The sequence below is a fragment of the Nanorana parkeri genome, unplaced genomic scaffold (assembly GCF_000935625.1).
Source record: "Nanorana parkeri isolate BGI_ZX_2015 unplaced genomic scaffold, ASM93562v1 scaffold2029, whole genome shotgun sequence".
NCBI lineage: Eukaryota > Metazoa > Chordata > Amphibia > Anura > Dicroglossidae > Nanorana > Nanorana parkeri.
The window spans coordinates 117,935-133,354 of NW_017308297.1; the positions used below are offsets into that span (position 1 = coordinate 117,935).

Below are 15,420 nucleotides of genomic sequence, written 5' to 3' on the forward strand. Positions count from 1 at the left end.
CTGGATCGCATCCCGGCCAGCTCACTGCGTTCTGGGGAGTGAGGAGGCATGGTGGTGCATTGAAGTCCGATTGCCCACACCCGAACACATGGCATATCAATGCCAGTGTTCCGGTCCGATGCGATTAAAAAAAATAGTGCATGCAGCATTTTTTCTGGTCGCAACGAACCGGAATGCATGCATTGATGTTCCACGCATTATGGTGCAGGCAATCGCACTGCGGCCAGGGGGCGTGGCTGCGGTGCCATTGTCTTCAATGCACCACTATGCCTCCTCACGCCCAAGAACGCAGTGAGCCGACCGGGATGCGGTCCAGTGCGTTCCAGAACAGAATCGCACTGGGGCTGGTGTGGGGCTGCAACGCACTGGGGCTGGTGTGAACTAGCCCTACTTCCTCTCTTGTCTGCATTTCCTTGGAGACATTTCCCTTCACTTTACATCCTGCAAACAGCAAAAAAAAAGGGAAGAGGGATTTTAGCTTTTTCTACATTAAAAAGAAGAGTTTGGACTTTAGCTATACTAACAACAACTGAACTCAAACACTGCCATTGAATACATCAAGTGCAGAACAACTGCTCATCATCATTATTATCCAGCAGTACCTGAATGTAGATGTTATGGTGGCTTTTCATGTGGTGGAAGAGGTGTGGGAGAACGTCAGACAGGTGATCTCTGTTGCTGGTACAGGGCTGAGATTTTACAGGTCCAGGGACAATTCCTTCTATTCTGCCCCCAAGGCCCCTTCACATGTTACAGACAAGCAGCATCCCCGGCATCCCTCTAGTTATAGAGGCTGCTGACACAGTGAGTGTATAAATGGCATCCATTAGAGGCCCATTTTCATGGGAATGTGGGGACTATAGGTTAAAAGCAAATTTTTGGTGTTTTTTCCCAGTTTTTCTATTTTAGTGTACTGCCTCTTTAAGAATATCCAACGGTGGATTTTTTCGGCGGGAAAAAACGTTATTTTGGCGGGAAAACATCGCCACGAGAATGGATGTCAGTTGGGATTAGGCCCTATATAAGGAGGTGCCGAGATGTTTTAAATCATCCAGTTGGAAACTCGTTTTGAAGCTTCCTGAAGGCTGTGGAAACCTGGCTACAGCTGCTGAAAAAAGTTTTGGAGAAAGCGCAGGAAGCTGGGGGAGAAGACTGGATTCGTCGCTGCTTGGAAGCAGACAGAGGGATGGATACAGTATCTTACCCGTCGACGTCGGAAGACCGGAGAGATGGAAGACCGCGAGGTGCAGCTGACGTGGTGTCATCCCCTCGTCGTGGCCCGTCGGGAGTTCCCCTGGAGGCGGATGGGAGACAGGACCGGACTGCTGTAGATGAGGCGGCGAAGAGACGAGTGACGGGGATTTTACCCGCCGGGTCAAGAGGAGGAGGTGAGACGGACGTCGTCGGCGGCGGAGGGGGCGTGGCGAAGCGCACTAGACGCAAAGGACGTGCGTACTCGCCGTCTCCTATTAGGAGGAGGAGGGGAGGAGCCAGAGGACGTGCAAAATCCCCTAGGCAACGAGCAGACGCCGGGTTTGACAGTTGGCTTCAAGCGTTTTGTATATACGCTAGTATATTGCGAGAGAGACAACCAGAGCAGTGTGTTGGGCTTTTTCAACATATTGAAATCGTTCTGGAAGCTTACAGGAATTTCAGTGGTTTGGGATGGTTTCAATATGATGAATCTTTTAGGCAGAAAAAATCGGTGTTCAATTCTCTTAAATGGGGGATGAAGGATGTTGGGTTGTGGTTGAATCTTTTATCATCACAACGACAAACAATTTTTAAACAGCCGGTTACTGCTTCTTCATCCCCAATTCGCAAAGTTTTTTGTTTTGCGTTTAATGAGTCCACATCGGTAATTAAATTGTTGAGATATTTGGTTTTCTTATGTCTTAAATTGAATATCTGGTTGAAAGCTAAATTTATCCCTGGAAAATTTAATGTATTGGCGGATGCTTTGTCCCGTTTCCAGATGCAGCGTTTCAGGGAGCTTCTGCCAGGAGCGGATTTGGAAGGTTTCCGGTGTCCGGAGCACCTGTGGAGTTTGATCTGAATGTTATTTCAGGATATGTCAGGAATTCGATGGCTCCAAAGACTTGGGCGGATTACTCTACCGTGTGGAGGAAATGGTTTGGTTTTAATTAGGTTTTGGGTACACCTCCTGTCAATCCATGTGAAGATTCCATTTTGGCATTTCTTTGCTACGTCATTAAAGATGGGCCTTCATATAGTTATTTGGAAAAGGCGGTTTCGGGTATTTCCTTTTTCTTTAAATTGCTTAGTTTTCCCCCTTGCTGTAGTTATTTTTCAGTTAGGCAGGTTTTGAAAGGTTATCGGAAGAAAAATTTTACTATTGATACCAGACGTCCTATTTCAGGTGAGCTTCTTAAGAGGCTATGCGCTGCAACATCTGTGGTCTGTTATTCGCCATATGAATCATTATTGTTCCATACGGCGTTTATTTTGGCCTTTTTTGCGGCTCTTCGGGTTTCAGAACTAGTGCCTCCTAGTAGAAGGATGGAGTCGGGTTTATTAGTTGGGGATGTTTGGGTGGGCGATTCGATTGTTTATTTGAGAATAGCTAAATCCAAAACTGATACATTGGGATTGGGACATTGTCTAACTTTGAGGGCATGCAGTGATCCTTTTCTGTGTCCAGTAGTGAGGGTGCGCGAGTACCTATTATCCAGACCACGAGTAAATGGTAATTTTTTAATTAATTTAGACGGTGCGCCGGTTACGGTTTTTCCAGTTCAATAGTGTTTTTAAGAAATGCTTAGCTTATTTAGGATTAGCTAGTTTGCAGTTTTCGTCACATTCATTTAGGATAGGGGCGGCAACCGAGGCGGCGCAGTTGGGCTTGGCGGACTCTGTTATTAAGAGAATAGGACGGTGGGGTTCGGATAGATTTCATATGTATGTGCGCCCTAACCTTTCTATTTGATTTCAGGTCGGAGGTCTGTGGTGTGGATCGTGGGCCATTCATTTATCTTTTGGGCGCAGAACAGAGCGGCTCTTCGTTGTTATTCAGAGAATTTGAGTATGCCGACAGATGGTTTTTGTGTTTTTTGGAAGGGGATTAGAGGTTTGAGGTGGGGTCAGTTATTGGGGGTTTTGCACGATTTATTGCGCTGCTGGCCTACTCCAGATGTGTTATTAATTCATATGGGGGGTAATGATATCGGGAAAGTGGGAACATTGGATCTATTGTTTCAAATGAAAGGGGAGTTAGCTGCTTTAAAATCCGCATTGCCTGGCACTCTTTTTGTTTTTTCTGAAATAGTGCCTAGAAGGATTTGGTTGAATACTACAACCGGTCGCCCGTTTGAGAAAATTCGCCGGCGCCTAAATAGAGCGATGGAGAAATTTATGCCGAGTTTGGGAGGTTTTTCGTTTAGACATAGGGATTTGGAGGGTGGTTTAGCGGGGTTTTATAGACAGGATGAGGTGCATCTGTCGGATGTAGCTTTAGATATTTTTAATTTAGGGTTACAAAATTGCATTGAGATGGTCGCGGCTGGTGGTGGTGCCTCGGCTTGCGTAGGCGCAAGCCAGGCTAGTGGGGACTATTCCCTTGATTAATATATTGCTCGAGTTTCGAAAACTGGGCAATATGGTGGAAGAATAAGAGTTATTGGTTAATTATTAAGATTGGTTATTAGAGTTTGATTTAATTTTTATCCAATAAAAATGCCGCGGCCAATTAATGCCAATTAAATTAAAAGAGTGTTGAGTGATTATTTATTTAGAGTTTAAGTTAATATAAACATATGTCACATACAGTCCCATGAGCTAGAGCAGATACAGGACGAGCTGTCTCTGCTACATGGTTGCAGAGGAGGCAGGCACATAGAACTGAACGGCCGTGCCCGCAGCACCCCCGTGATTGGATAATAGGACAGCGGGGGCTCAGTGACGAGCCCCGTGGTGGCCGCGAATCCTCGGGCAAGGCCCGAGTGCCCGAATGGTCAGTCGCCCCTGCTTCTGTATCAGTCACAGGGTGGGGTGGATAGAACACCTGTAAGTATTATTGAACTGTAGAAGATTAAAATCAGGTCTGCTTCCCTGCCATACATGGCTGAGGTGTGATGCAGAGCTGTAAATCCCCAAACTGGATATACAGAAATACAAATCAGTTGGAAGCTAAACAGCTGCATTATATGTATTTCACTTGTGTATACTATTTACCTGCCTTCAGTTCAGCTTTAAGCATGACTGGCTTGATGGTACTGAGGGACCAATGAGCAAAAAGCTGTATCAGGACATTCTACAAAAGAATGACTGTCTGTGAACTAAAACTCCACTAAAACTTGAGCAATGCAACATGACAATTAAAGACTCAGCAATAAATCAACAACAGAATATATTAAACTGAGGATATTTTGTATTTTAGGTCAGTCCTGACCTCCATCCCACATAAATACTGTTGCATGACATAAATACATTAATGGGCCAAATTTTTTTTTAACTGATGTTCTTTTTGATCACCAGCTCAAGAAATTGTGGACATGTGTTGATTAAATGTATTGTCTCTTATTAGGGCAGGTCACAATCCCCTGAAGAAGCCAAGTTGTGAAACGCGTAGGGATATCAGCTACAGGAAGTGTTTGGTTGGGGTTATTGTGAATAAAGGGGGTTTCACTAGTAAATTAAAGGGCTTATATGATTTTTTTTACATTAACAACAATATAATGTTATATGTGTGTTTGCTAATAGAGATGTGTAACTGTGGACCAATATGCCCCTTAAGAAATCTTTTGGTAACTTTTTCCAGACCTCTAGAAATGTTTTTTGAGGTCTTTGGAAATCTCTATTTCTTGGGTCAGCCTTTCTTTCTATCTGTGAACAAATATGCAGCCTTGCATCACAATGGCCTTCGGCAGTAGCTCTAGCATTATAAGAGTAATCTGTGGTATCACCACAAAATTGTTGTTTTTATAAATTAAAATAAGTGTTATATGTTAAAACAGAAGTTGATGCAAAATCTCAGTGAATATAATTGCTTAGAAAAATATGCTATTTACAGTGGAAGTAGTGGTACAAAACAATAATAAATCCCATCTTTCACAAACCTCCTTGTATTAATCAAGTGTTAGAAATACTTTAGACCACCTTTACTGAAGATAATATGTACAGTATATTGTTTGCTGCAGGTTATTAAACTACAATTGTCTCCCATAGAATTTCATATTGGCTGTGCAGAGAAAACCTTCTTAAAGGAGAACTATGGGGTCAGTGTTTTTCCCCATAGTTATCCTTAGGGTAACGGGAGGACACAAACTAGCGTTCTCCCGTTACCCTAAGCTCAGTATACCGCGAGCTACAGCTCGCGGCATACTGAGACGCCGCAGCCGGAGCAGATCTCGACGTAGATGACGGGATCTGCCCAGCTGCGTGAGTGACAGCTGGCTCTGCCTATCTAGAGGCAGAGCCAGCTGTACCCGACCATAGTTATCCTTAGGGTAACGGGAGGACACAAACTAGCGTTCTCCCGTTACCCTAAGCTCAGTATACCGCGAGCTACAGCTCGCGGCATACTGAGACGCCGCAGCCGGAGCAGATCTCGACGTAGATGACGGGATCTGCCCAGCTGCGTGAGTGACAGCTGGCTCTGCCTATCTAGAGGCAGAGCCAGCTGTACCCGCCCCTCCCCCGTCCGTTCCGCCAGTCAGCGCTGGCAGATCGGAGCGGGGAGAGGAGAATCCAGCCCCTCCCCCTGTCACGGCAGAGAGCCGTGACAGGATCGAGAGGTGAGCGAACCTGGTATGTGTTCGCTCATCTCCCGATCTACTGAGCCGACCTGTGACAGTCTCATTGTCACAGGTCGGCTAGAACTATGAGGTGAGTGGAAATCACTCATCTCATAGTTCTCCTTTAATAATATGCCCACCCTTCCCTAGCACTGTGGGTTTGGTTGTAGTCTACTGCCCAATTATTACCAGGCACCTGCTCTTAGCAGTACTCTAAAGCTGCTCATACACCTTGCGATCATCGGACGAAACTCTTCGTCGGATGATCGAACCGGCGTGCAATTTTTTTATGGCGGCCCCCATCCTGCTTCGATTATCGCAAGGTTCAATCAGCAGTAATTGTAAAAAATCACCTGGACGAATTGCGGTAATCGACATTGCGTATTTTCATTTGCACATGAGCAGTGTAAATTGTACAATTTTTGATGTACCGAAATGCCACCAACCTTGCGAAAATCGTACAATCGACCAAAGTTTTCTAACCTGCTAGTTAGTCAAAAGTGGGTCAAATGTACAGTATTTGCGGTTGTACACTGCCCATCAACCTTACGAATATCGGACGAAAATACGATCACATACAAAAATCGGCCGATTTTCGTAAGGTGTATGAGCAGCTTAAGACCATAAAGTTAATAAATCAATTGTTAACCCAGTTCTCTTTACATATAAAGTGGAAAAAAAGTGGAAAATGGTATTGATGATGTTTAGAGTGTAGTAACCTCTATCAACCAATCAGACTGTACCTTTTAATCAATCTTTTCAGCTTATTTAAAAGGTTTATATAAGATCAAATAATATAAAAACCACTGTGCTACAGCTAGAAATTATAGTAATTTTACTATACTGCTACGATTACTACTATGAGGCAAAACCTGTGGATAAAAACATTATGGGTCTGTCAAAACATCCTAGATAAGAGTCACCAGGAGTCAACTTTGCAATTTCCTTTTTTTTTTTTTTCAGGGATTGCAAAATGGACACATCATTGCCAATATTATCACTAAAACTTAATATAAAAGAATAACTTGTTTGTAAGACATACATATAATTAACAAAAATGGTGCAAGTTGTTATACTGATTAGCTAAATGTCACAAAGGTAAGTTTACATGTTTACTCTATTCTATTTTTTTTTTACTATTTTTTTTTACTCATATGTATTATTTTGATTGTAACCAATTTTCTCCTATTATGCTTAAAAATACATTTTATCTCAATTGATTTATACACCAGCACAGTGCCCTTCAAAGTCTCCCCATAATTGGAAAGGAATCAGGTTAAAGGTTAGAGTTAGGGAGGGGGAGAAGCTTTGCGGTCACGGGACAGGGGTGATAAGGGAGGTATAGGGAAAGATGTATAGTATTAGTGAAAAGTTAGTGGACCCCCTCAGAGGAACAGACCAGACACAAAAATGTTGATTAGTAAACAAGTCATTAATTAGATTTCAGTTCATTAGTAATCAAACCTCGAGTTAAACATGTCACAGATCACAAGAGAGGGGACATGCAGGAGGGGGGAGGGTCATGCAGTTAATACATCCCCGAACAAAGAGGCAAGAAGATCATTGGTCAGGGCGCATTGCATTTTCAGGCATGCAGTTAATGAGGTTAATGGAGGTAGGGAGAGGTCCATTCAGTTCATGCTAAAGCCCCATGCTTGCTCGAACACAGCAGCCAGATGAAGTCTCATGATTAAGGAGTTATGTCGTAGAAACAAGAAGGGTTGAGTGGTAAATGGAGAATTTAAATTTTCTATAATAAAAAGTGGTTGCTTATGACTTAAAAACAAAAAATAGTGTGAAAATAAATATGTATGGTATTTGATCTAAATACGAAAAAAAGTTTAAAGAAAGAAAACACTACTAGAAAAACTTGCAGTGAGCCATCAAGTTACAATAAAATACATACAATCTTAAGCATATCTCTCACTGCATTTTCTGATTAATGAAGAAAAGGAAATAAATAGTAGAGTGTAATGGAAAGACTGAGGGTTATGTTAGTGAAGTTACTGTACAAGACTTATGTGATAGAAATTGATTATGTTAATTCATGCCTTATTGCAGCCCCCTCCCACTTATAGCATGCATTGTCTAAGAAGGAGGGTGTTCTATAATGGCAGCCGGATTAAATAAATATTTTTTGTGATCCACTAAGAAACAACAGGTGGGGAAAGAAAATAATGGTTGTAAGGGTCAGCAGCTAGACAATACCCTGTGTATAATCAGACAACTATACTCCAAAGCTTACTTCTCACAAGTTATAACATAGGCTGCCATGAAAGACCCCCACCCTCTAACCTCAGCCCATTCAGTAATACAGAAAGCAGTGTTTAATGCTGGGAGATTATGTGCATGAGTCAGTGAGGTTACTGAGAAAGAAGGGGGACAGCAAGGAAGGCCAGAGTAGAGAAAGGTAAAAGGGAGCAAAAAAAAAATATATAGAAAAAAAAGAAAAAACACAAACGAAAAATGATATTTCTATACATGACCCTTTCACATTTAGAAGAGGAGCTAGGAAACACTAGTTTTTATCAAAATAAATCTTCATGCTAAACTAGCCCCACATTTGACATTGCATGCTGGTTTTCTTTGTGATTACAATATATACAATCACCACAAGATGCTGCTCTACACCCTGACCTACACAGACAACCTACAACAAAATGCTTATCAGATTACCTTATACATGCATTACAGCATGATTTGCATGCATACGTTGTCAGATGGCTATTTGATATAGTCCTACTACTACGCCCTATGCTGTGAATCCATAACAACCATTTATAGGGCCTGATTTACTAAAATAAAATACACAGCAGCATGGAGAACTCACTGTAAAGTTATTAGTATGATTAAAATGTCAATTGGCATGAGTGCATTCATGTTCAGTGCAAACATTGCGGTCCCTGTTTGCATTTTAAATAAAATAGAAAAATAATGCTGCATTTATGTCTACCTTAACATAAAAAATAACACGAGATACGCATGTGCTAAACAAAGGCTATGCTCTAAAAAACAGAAGCGCTGTGCTGTCAGAACAAGTATGGAAATATATTTTTATGTGCATCTATCCCTTGAACCCCCAAATGCAAGCAGCAATGTATAAGATCCATCTACACATGCTTGTGGTATCAAAGCCCTTCTGCACAAGCACTGTATATTACATGTGTGCACACTGTGGTACCCTTTATGGTACCCTTAATGGTACCCTTACCCATAGTCTATGGCATTTTTACTTTTAGTGGTTTTTACAACCACTTTTAGCTATATCATTGAGCAATTCAGGGGTCCTTTTCCTTAATGCAAAATAACTAACAGATGTCACATGGCAGATACTGAAGTCTACATTCCTGAGCAAATCAGATTTGTTAATAAATTTGCTGTATGTATGCTTTAAAGGATGTGCATGTGCGTGTTTCAAGTACACATAGTAAAAAAAATATGAAACTATGACTGGGTTGCTCAGCCTGCTCTGCAGATGCATTGATGTGACGGTGTATGTGCATACATTTTAGTAAATCAGGACCACAAAGCCATGTTGAACAAGTAACTTTAAAAAAAAACCTTTTATAGAATCTATAAACTTCATACAGCTGATACTTTGCTTATGTAAAACTTATTTCAAATGTCTGATGAAATGAAGAAAGCAGCAAAGGCAATATCTCCTTGAATTTATTCTAATGACTAATTAATATTTATAGTAAAGTAACTGTGCCACTCATTTAAAGACCACATGATATCACTACTATCACTACTATTCCAGTGCTCTTGCAAAGAAAATCCTGGTAAAAAGTAGCTAGGACACTGTCGCAAGACATTTTCTTAATATACTGAGCAACTACGGCGAAAAACCATTTCTACAAAATTCCCTGCCTAATACATGAAATAAATGGTAGGCTGCCATCAGTCACTGACACCCACAGTGACTATTAGCAGAAAATAGTAGATAATCTAAAAGCATATGCTCACGTGTATGCACTGAAAAAGAGATACAGCATATGCAGTTTTTAAAGCTCTAAAATCGTTTTTTCCTGCAATGTTCACATTAAATATTATGTAACTATTATTTTCTAAAACTTGCATTAGTGACAAAGTAAAAGCTGCCCTGCACCTAATTCAAATACAAATTTGCAAGTAGAAAAATATAACAACGATTATACCAAGGATCTATTGAGAAAGCATTTTGTGCTAGTTACATGGACCCATGAAACAAATGGCAATAAAAAGATGCAAAATGAAACAATAAAAATGTGGAATTAATTTTGAAATTATAGATGAGTGCACCAAGCTACAATAACATTGTCTGAAAAAAAGATAGAAAGGACTTTGTAAAGGAGAGTTTTAGGGTGAGAGGTGAAAGGGAACAGTGGTTAAGGGACTTTAGGTTTTTGAGCTGTGAACGGAACAGAAGACAGGAGCTGGAATAAACCCCAGGGATACAATTGGAGTGATATCTACCAGGTAATGGAGTTTGTTTACCAGAGCATGTCCGATGCCTGCATGCTTTAACGCAAGCGAAAGAAAAAAAAAATATATATATATAATACAAGTAGGGAAAAGGAAGGAGAGTTCCCTCCTTGTTTCATCTTCCAAATCAATCTGCCCCCCTTCATCCACCCATTTATTTTGATCCAAAGCAGGCTCTCTCTATAAAATGAGGAAGACGATGCTATGTTCCAGCTTGCAGAGATAAAACGTTAGTAGAGGGAGCAAGTGAGCAACAGGTGAGTGGGGACAGGTAACGCTGGGACTTTGGAAAATAGATATTAAATGATAGAAAATAACTAACATTAAAGAAAACTGATACAAAATTTCATTTTTTTTGTATTATACTAGTATATTAAAATGTATATAAATCACTATTCAATGCATCAGCTAAAACTCAAGAATGCAGTCCATCAGTTTACCAAAGCCTACATATTTGTTCTTCAACATCCAATTAGATAAAACAATATAAAAACATTTTAAGTAATTGCATTTAGTGACAAGAAGCAGTAGTGTCTAAACAACAAAAACCCAAAGAATCCAAATAAATGAACCATAACAGTCCAGCATAGGTTATAATGAAAATACAATGACTAAAACACCTCTGTGTTTTACTTTTAGTGGATGTATTTGAGGTAACTGTTTTTTGTTTTATTTTTAAACTAAAGGGATTAACTGAATTTACTGCATGTATTTTATAATGCAGATTATTGTATGAAAAAGTGACATTCACAAAGATTTTCGCAAACATTTTTCTCTTTAAAGTATTCCTTTGCCTAAGAGGAATATATAGGATGTCATTGCTAACCTCCTTCTGAAAAATGGAAGTTGCTTGTTTGTCATGCCGACACTATGGCCTCAATACTTTATGAGCCATTTCCCCTGAACAGGTATACATATTGGAAAATCAGAAGTAGGGTTGGAGTTTGGGTCTACCATGGGTTTGAGGTTAATCCTGCATGTGTGGCATGTTTGCACTTAGGTCATCTGGCTTAGAAAGGCCAATAAGGGGATTTTTGGATAAGCCATCCACCTCACCATAAAAGGGTAGGTTACCAGCAGCCATAATGGCAATGTGCATACCAGCGATAGGAAAAGCATATGAAGTGCTGCTTTTAATGATAAAGTGCATAGCGGCAGATTAGTGTAGGGCTTGTAGGCACTGACTGGTCTCTTAAATTAGATGTAAACCTTACTGAATGTCCTGTAGGTACGGAAATGCTATATATCTTGGAGAATTGGACTGTTTGCCCTTCCTCCTGCATTGTGGAAGGGGGTCAGGCTATAGCTGGAGGCTTTTTCTCTACACCTCCAGCTACATCTCCAGTGCCCTAACTGTAATGAAACAAATCAATATTATAAAAGATACAACTAGCTGCTAAGTGGTTGGAATGAGAAGGGTCATGTTGGCAGTGAGGAAAAGCAGATATGCCTAGCCTCTTCTGTATGCAGGCCAACCACCTCATCAATACAAAAACAATTAATGAAAATGACAAAAAGAACCAAATTAAAATAAAGAAATTGAAGATGCAAATGTGTTATTCTGGGGCAACCTAAGCCAGGACATTTTTACTAAATTATTTGAGGCAGGGGTTGTAGCACAAAGAGTTTTGACAAAGTGGGGTTCAACTTGTTGGACTTTGGGGATGGTTATAGTGTAGGTTATTTTTTTAATTTTTTTTAAGTGACAGATAGCAGCTGATGTAAAGGTTATGTAAGTGATGCCAGAATATGGTGTCACTGAGGCTGTCCTTGAGAATTGTACTGTTTCATAACACCACATGCAACTTGAAAGGCATCTACCAAGCATGTCACTTATAGAATTGGTGTGTTTCCAATGTTGCCCTCGAAGCCACATTAAAGGGACATTTTCCCTGCTGTATGTTTTTTTTTTTTTGCTTTGTGAAATGTCCCACATGGCTGGGCCCAGCTTCTCATGTACTTATTTGACAACAGCTTGTCTATTAGTCTTGAGAATGGCCAGAACTTAGTATTAAGATTCTTACCTTATACATTTCAATGGGGTTTGATGCAAAGTTAATGAATTTCAAGCAGGATTTAATAAACCTCCTTGCCTCAAATCAGGGCAGATTCGGTCATCCCTAGTCAGAAGTGCTTATCTGCATACTCATTCTTGGTTAGGCAGTGAAAATATTGAATTAGGAGGGTTAGCATGACTACCAGGCAACTATCATTTGGAAGGAAAAAAGTAATTGTTGTTATTCTCCATGTTTCTCCCAGAATATATCTCTCCTTGAAAAAACTCCTAGGTCTTACTTGCAATTATTTTAGGTTCAATGAAGTGTCTTTTTTGGTGGCTAAAAAAATAATGTTTCAAAAGATGAAACAAGAATTGATAAGAAGTAATGGTTTCCAATATTTAAAAAATCACACATTAACACAAGATCACACAAGAGAAATACAACATTGTTGGAATTAGCTATATACCTAGAACTATGAGCTATCTATACACACCTTTATATAGGTTGGGAATAAAATAGAACAAAATAGACCAGATATAGACAGATACATTATTCTGAAAATTACTGAAAATAGTTCTACAGTGTGAAGTAAACATAATGCTTGCTTAACATAGCACATCTGACAATTAAAGGTAAGCTCAACTGGGGTAAAGACACAACAGATATTACTAGTGATATCTGAACCACAGCTGTATGTAATGTTTTATAGGATGAATTACTAATTATATTAATTTGCAACTAGTGAAAGATCTATAAATACCAAAATGAAAAATTCAGGATAATGAAAGGCAGACATAAACTAAATAAAAGTCTGTAAATCCTAATTTTCCATTCACAAATCCCATAAAACTGCCCAACCCACAATGTCATCTTAATATTTTGCAAAATAAAGAAGACACTGCAATATATTAAAATTCTGAAATTCTGCATCTAATTTGAAAAACATATGCACCATAGTTATACGTCATTAGACAAGCATTAGCAGAGAATAACTGCAAATGAAAGCACAATCATTATAAGACCTTTTCGCTTTCCAACCTCTGCATTAACAGTACAAAATCCTCTGTTCAGTGGGTAGTCCTACTATTGCTACCTGTGCCCGTCTAACACAAAAACTAAAAAACTGCAATATACGGTTATACCATTCTATTATGTTGGTGTTTGTTTTAAAGATATAACAACTTTGAGACAGTGCAGGGTGCCTGTAATGACCGTGTCCTATAGCAGTCATGATGTGTTGCAATTATGGAATATAGTTGTTCCTTTGAGTATAAATCTGAATGTAAAAAGGTATTAGCAGCTATTTAAGGAACTATGTATAATTGGATACATAGTGTAGATACTAACATTTTTCCAACAGCACTGTAGGTTCTAGAATAACCAAGTAGATAGGTAAACTAAGCAAATCGGTTGAGTGAATTGCTGTTTTATTACCTCTACCATAAAATCTTTCAGACTACACACAAAAGGTTTTATTTACTAAACCAGTCGAAAGTTCACTTATGCCTGGGAAGTTGTGTTTGATTTCATCATCCAATCATGTGCAAGGAAAACTACTATTTTTTAAATACCTGCATACGCTTAGGTATTTGCATTGAACACAGGTACACTTGACTGTGAACTTTCTATTAATTTTGTAAATGAAGTGTGTAAGACAAATAAAGACACTCTATCTAAGATGTTTCTAACACCAAAATGTGTAATTTCTATGATATAGGCAATTTAGCAATTCAAATCATAGTCAGAAAATGCAGAGATAACCATATGTCAGTATCTGCTAATTTCTAGACTGTATATCTCTTGCAATATGATTTCAACACAATTTTCAATGCTAAAATGCATAAAGTATGTGAATGTTTGTAATAATTTTATAACAAAAATGACATAAGATGAATGATCTGTGTGCTAATAAGCAAGCCTATAATTTCTAATAGCACAAAATAGATGGAAATAACATTTAAGACATACCTGTCGTAGATTCCTGGTGACACGAACGTCATGCCAGTTGTTGTCATTAAACTTTCCATTGACAGGTTCCACTAGAGCTTCAAATGCACCCGATCCAAGGTTGATAACCAACCACACTGCACCACTTTTCAGTGAAAGGTTGACATAGTCTGCTGATTTCCCTGTATGAAGCATCAATCCATTCCGCTGGAGGGTCCTGAAGGAGAGAGTAATTTCATCTGCACTGCTTTGGATTGGGCTGTGGGACAAGTCATAGCAGAAGAATTCATTTCCTCGGAATGTAGCTACATATTCTTCCTTTCCTAGATAACATGGAACAAGATTGTGAAGGAAGTAAATTTCTGTGGCCAAACACAAAGCAGTTTGCAACAAGCAGAAACGTTTAAAGCAAATAAAACAAAACAAAAATACAAAAAAGAGCAAAAGCTAGAATGATACCACATGAATGAAACACAAACTGAAAAATAAAACATGACAATTAAAAGTAAGGTCAGAAATACATTATATTACATTATGATTACTATATCCTGCAAACATGCAATAACAAAATTCAAAAGAAAACTAAAGTGCTTCAAGAATTGTATTCCAATGCTTTAGACTTGTTATGATTAAACATTTACAGTGTGGATGTTCGCTATGTAAAAGTGTCAGTAAAGCACGATATCTTTTGACGTATGTAGCTACTAAACCGAGACTCCTAACTTTATATGTCATACAAAGACATTAAAAAAAGACCATTACATATTGGGATTGAACTGCCAAATAAATCCACAGAAAAGGCCACAGCTGTGGTGCCCAAGAAATACTACAGGCCACAGGTTAAACTTAAACAACATTGTCCTCACTGTATTGTTTCTAAACAGCCATGTATGTTTCATTTATGCTGTAATCTAAACATTACTCAAAGAACTCATTCCTATAATTTTGACATATTTCTAGATTGATTGTACACACCACTTACTTCCCTAACTGTACTAAAAAAGCTCACTTTTTTATATGTTTTGGTAAAATGAAGATTGTATAATGAGTGTTTCAAATGTTATACTCCCTCACCAAACCTCACTAGTTGACCAACTTCAACATTTGTGGTTGTGCAGAAAATCAGGAAAATTATTGAGTTTAGACCATTTACAATAGCAGCAACAATCATAAGACTTCTATCACTTCATTAAATCTTCCCTTTATAGCTCAATTGTAAGGGGGGGGGGGGGGTGTGGAAAAAACTCTGCAGGGGG

At 39.2% G+C, this 15,420-nt stretch overlaps 1 protein-coding gene across 1 annotated transcript in view; it reads right to left on the minus strand.

Annotated features, from left to right (window-relative positions):
- The window catches only part of LOC108800446 (neurexin-2-like), a 149,053-nt gene that overhangs the window by 79,887 nt on the left and 53,746 nt on the right, over positions 1-15,420 (minus strand). Inside the window, exons 4-5 of the mRNA XM_018572430.1 lie at positions 14,186-14,487; positions 10,230-10,253 (exon numbers count right to left, since the gene is read on the minus strand). Coding sequence (XP_018427932.1) covers positions 10,230-10,253; positions 14,186-14,487 — 326 coding nt within the window. The remainder of the gene's footprint in view (positions 1-10,229; positions 10,254-14,185; positions 14,488-15,420) is intronic.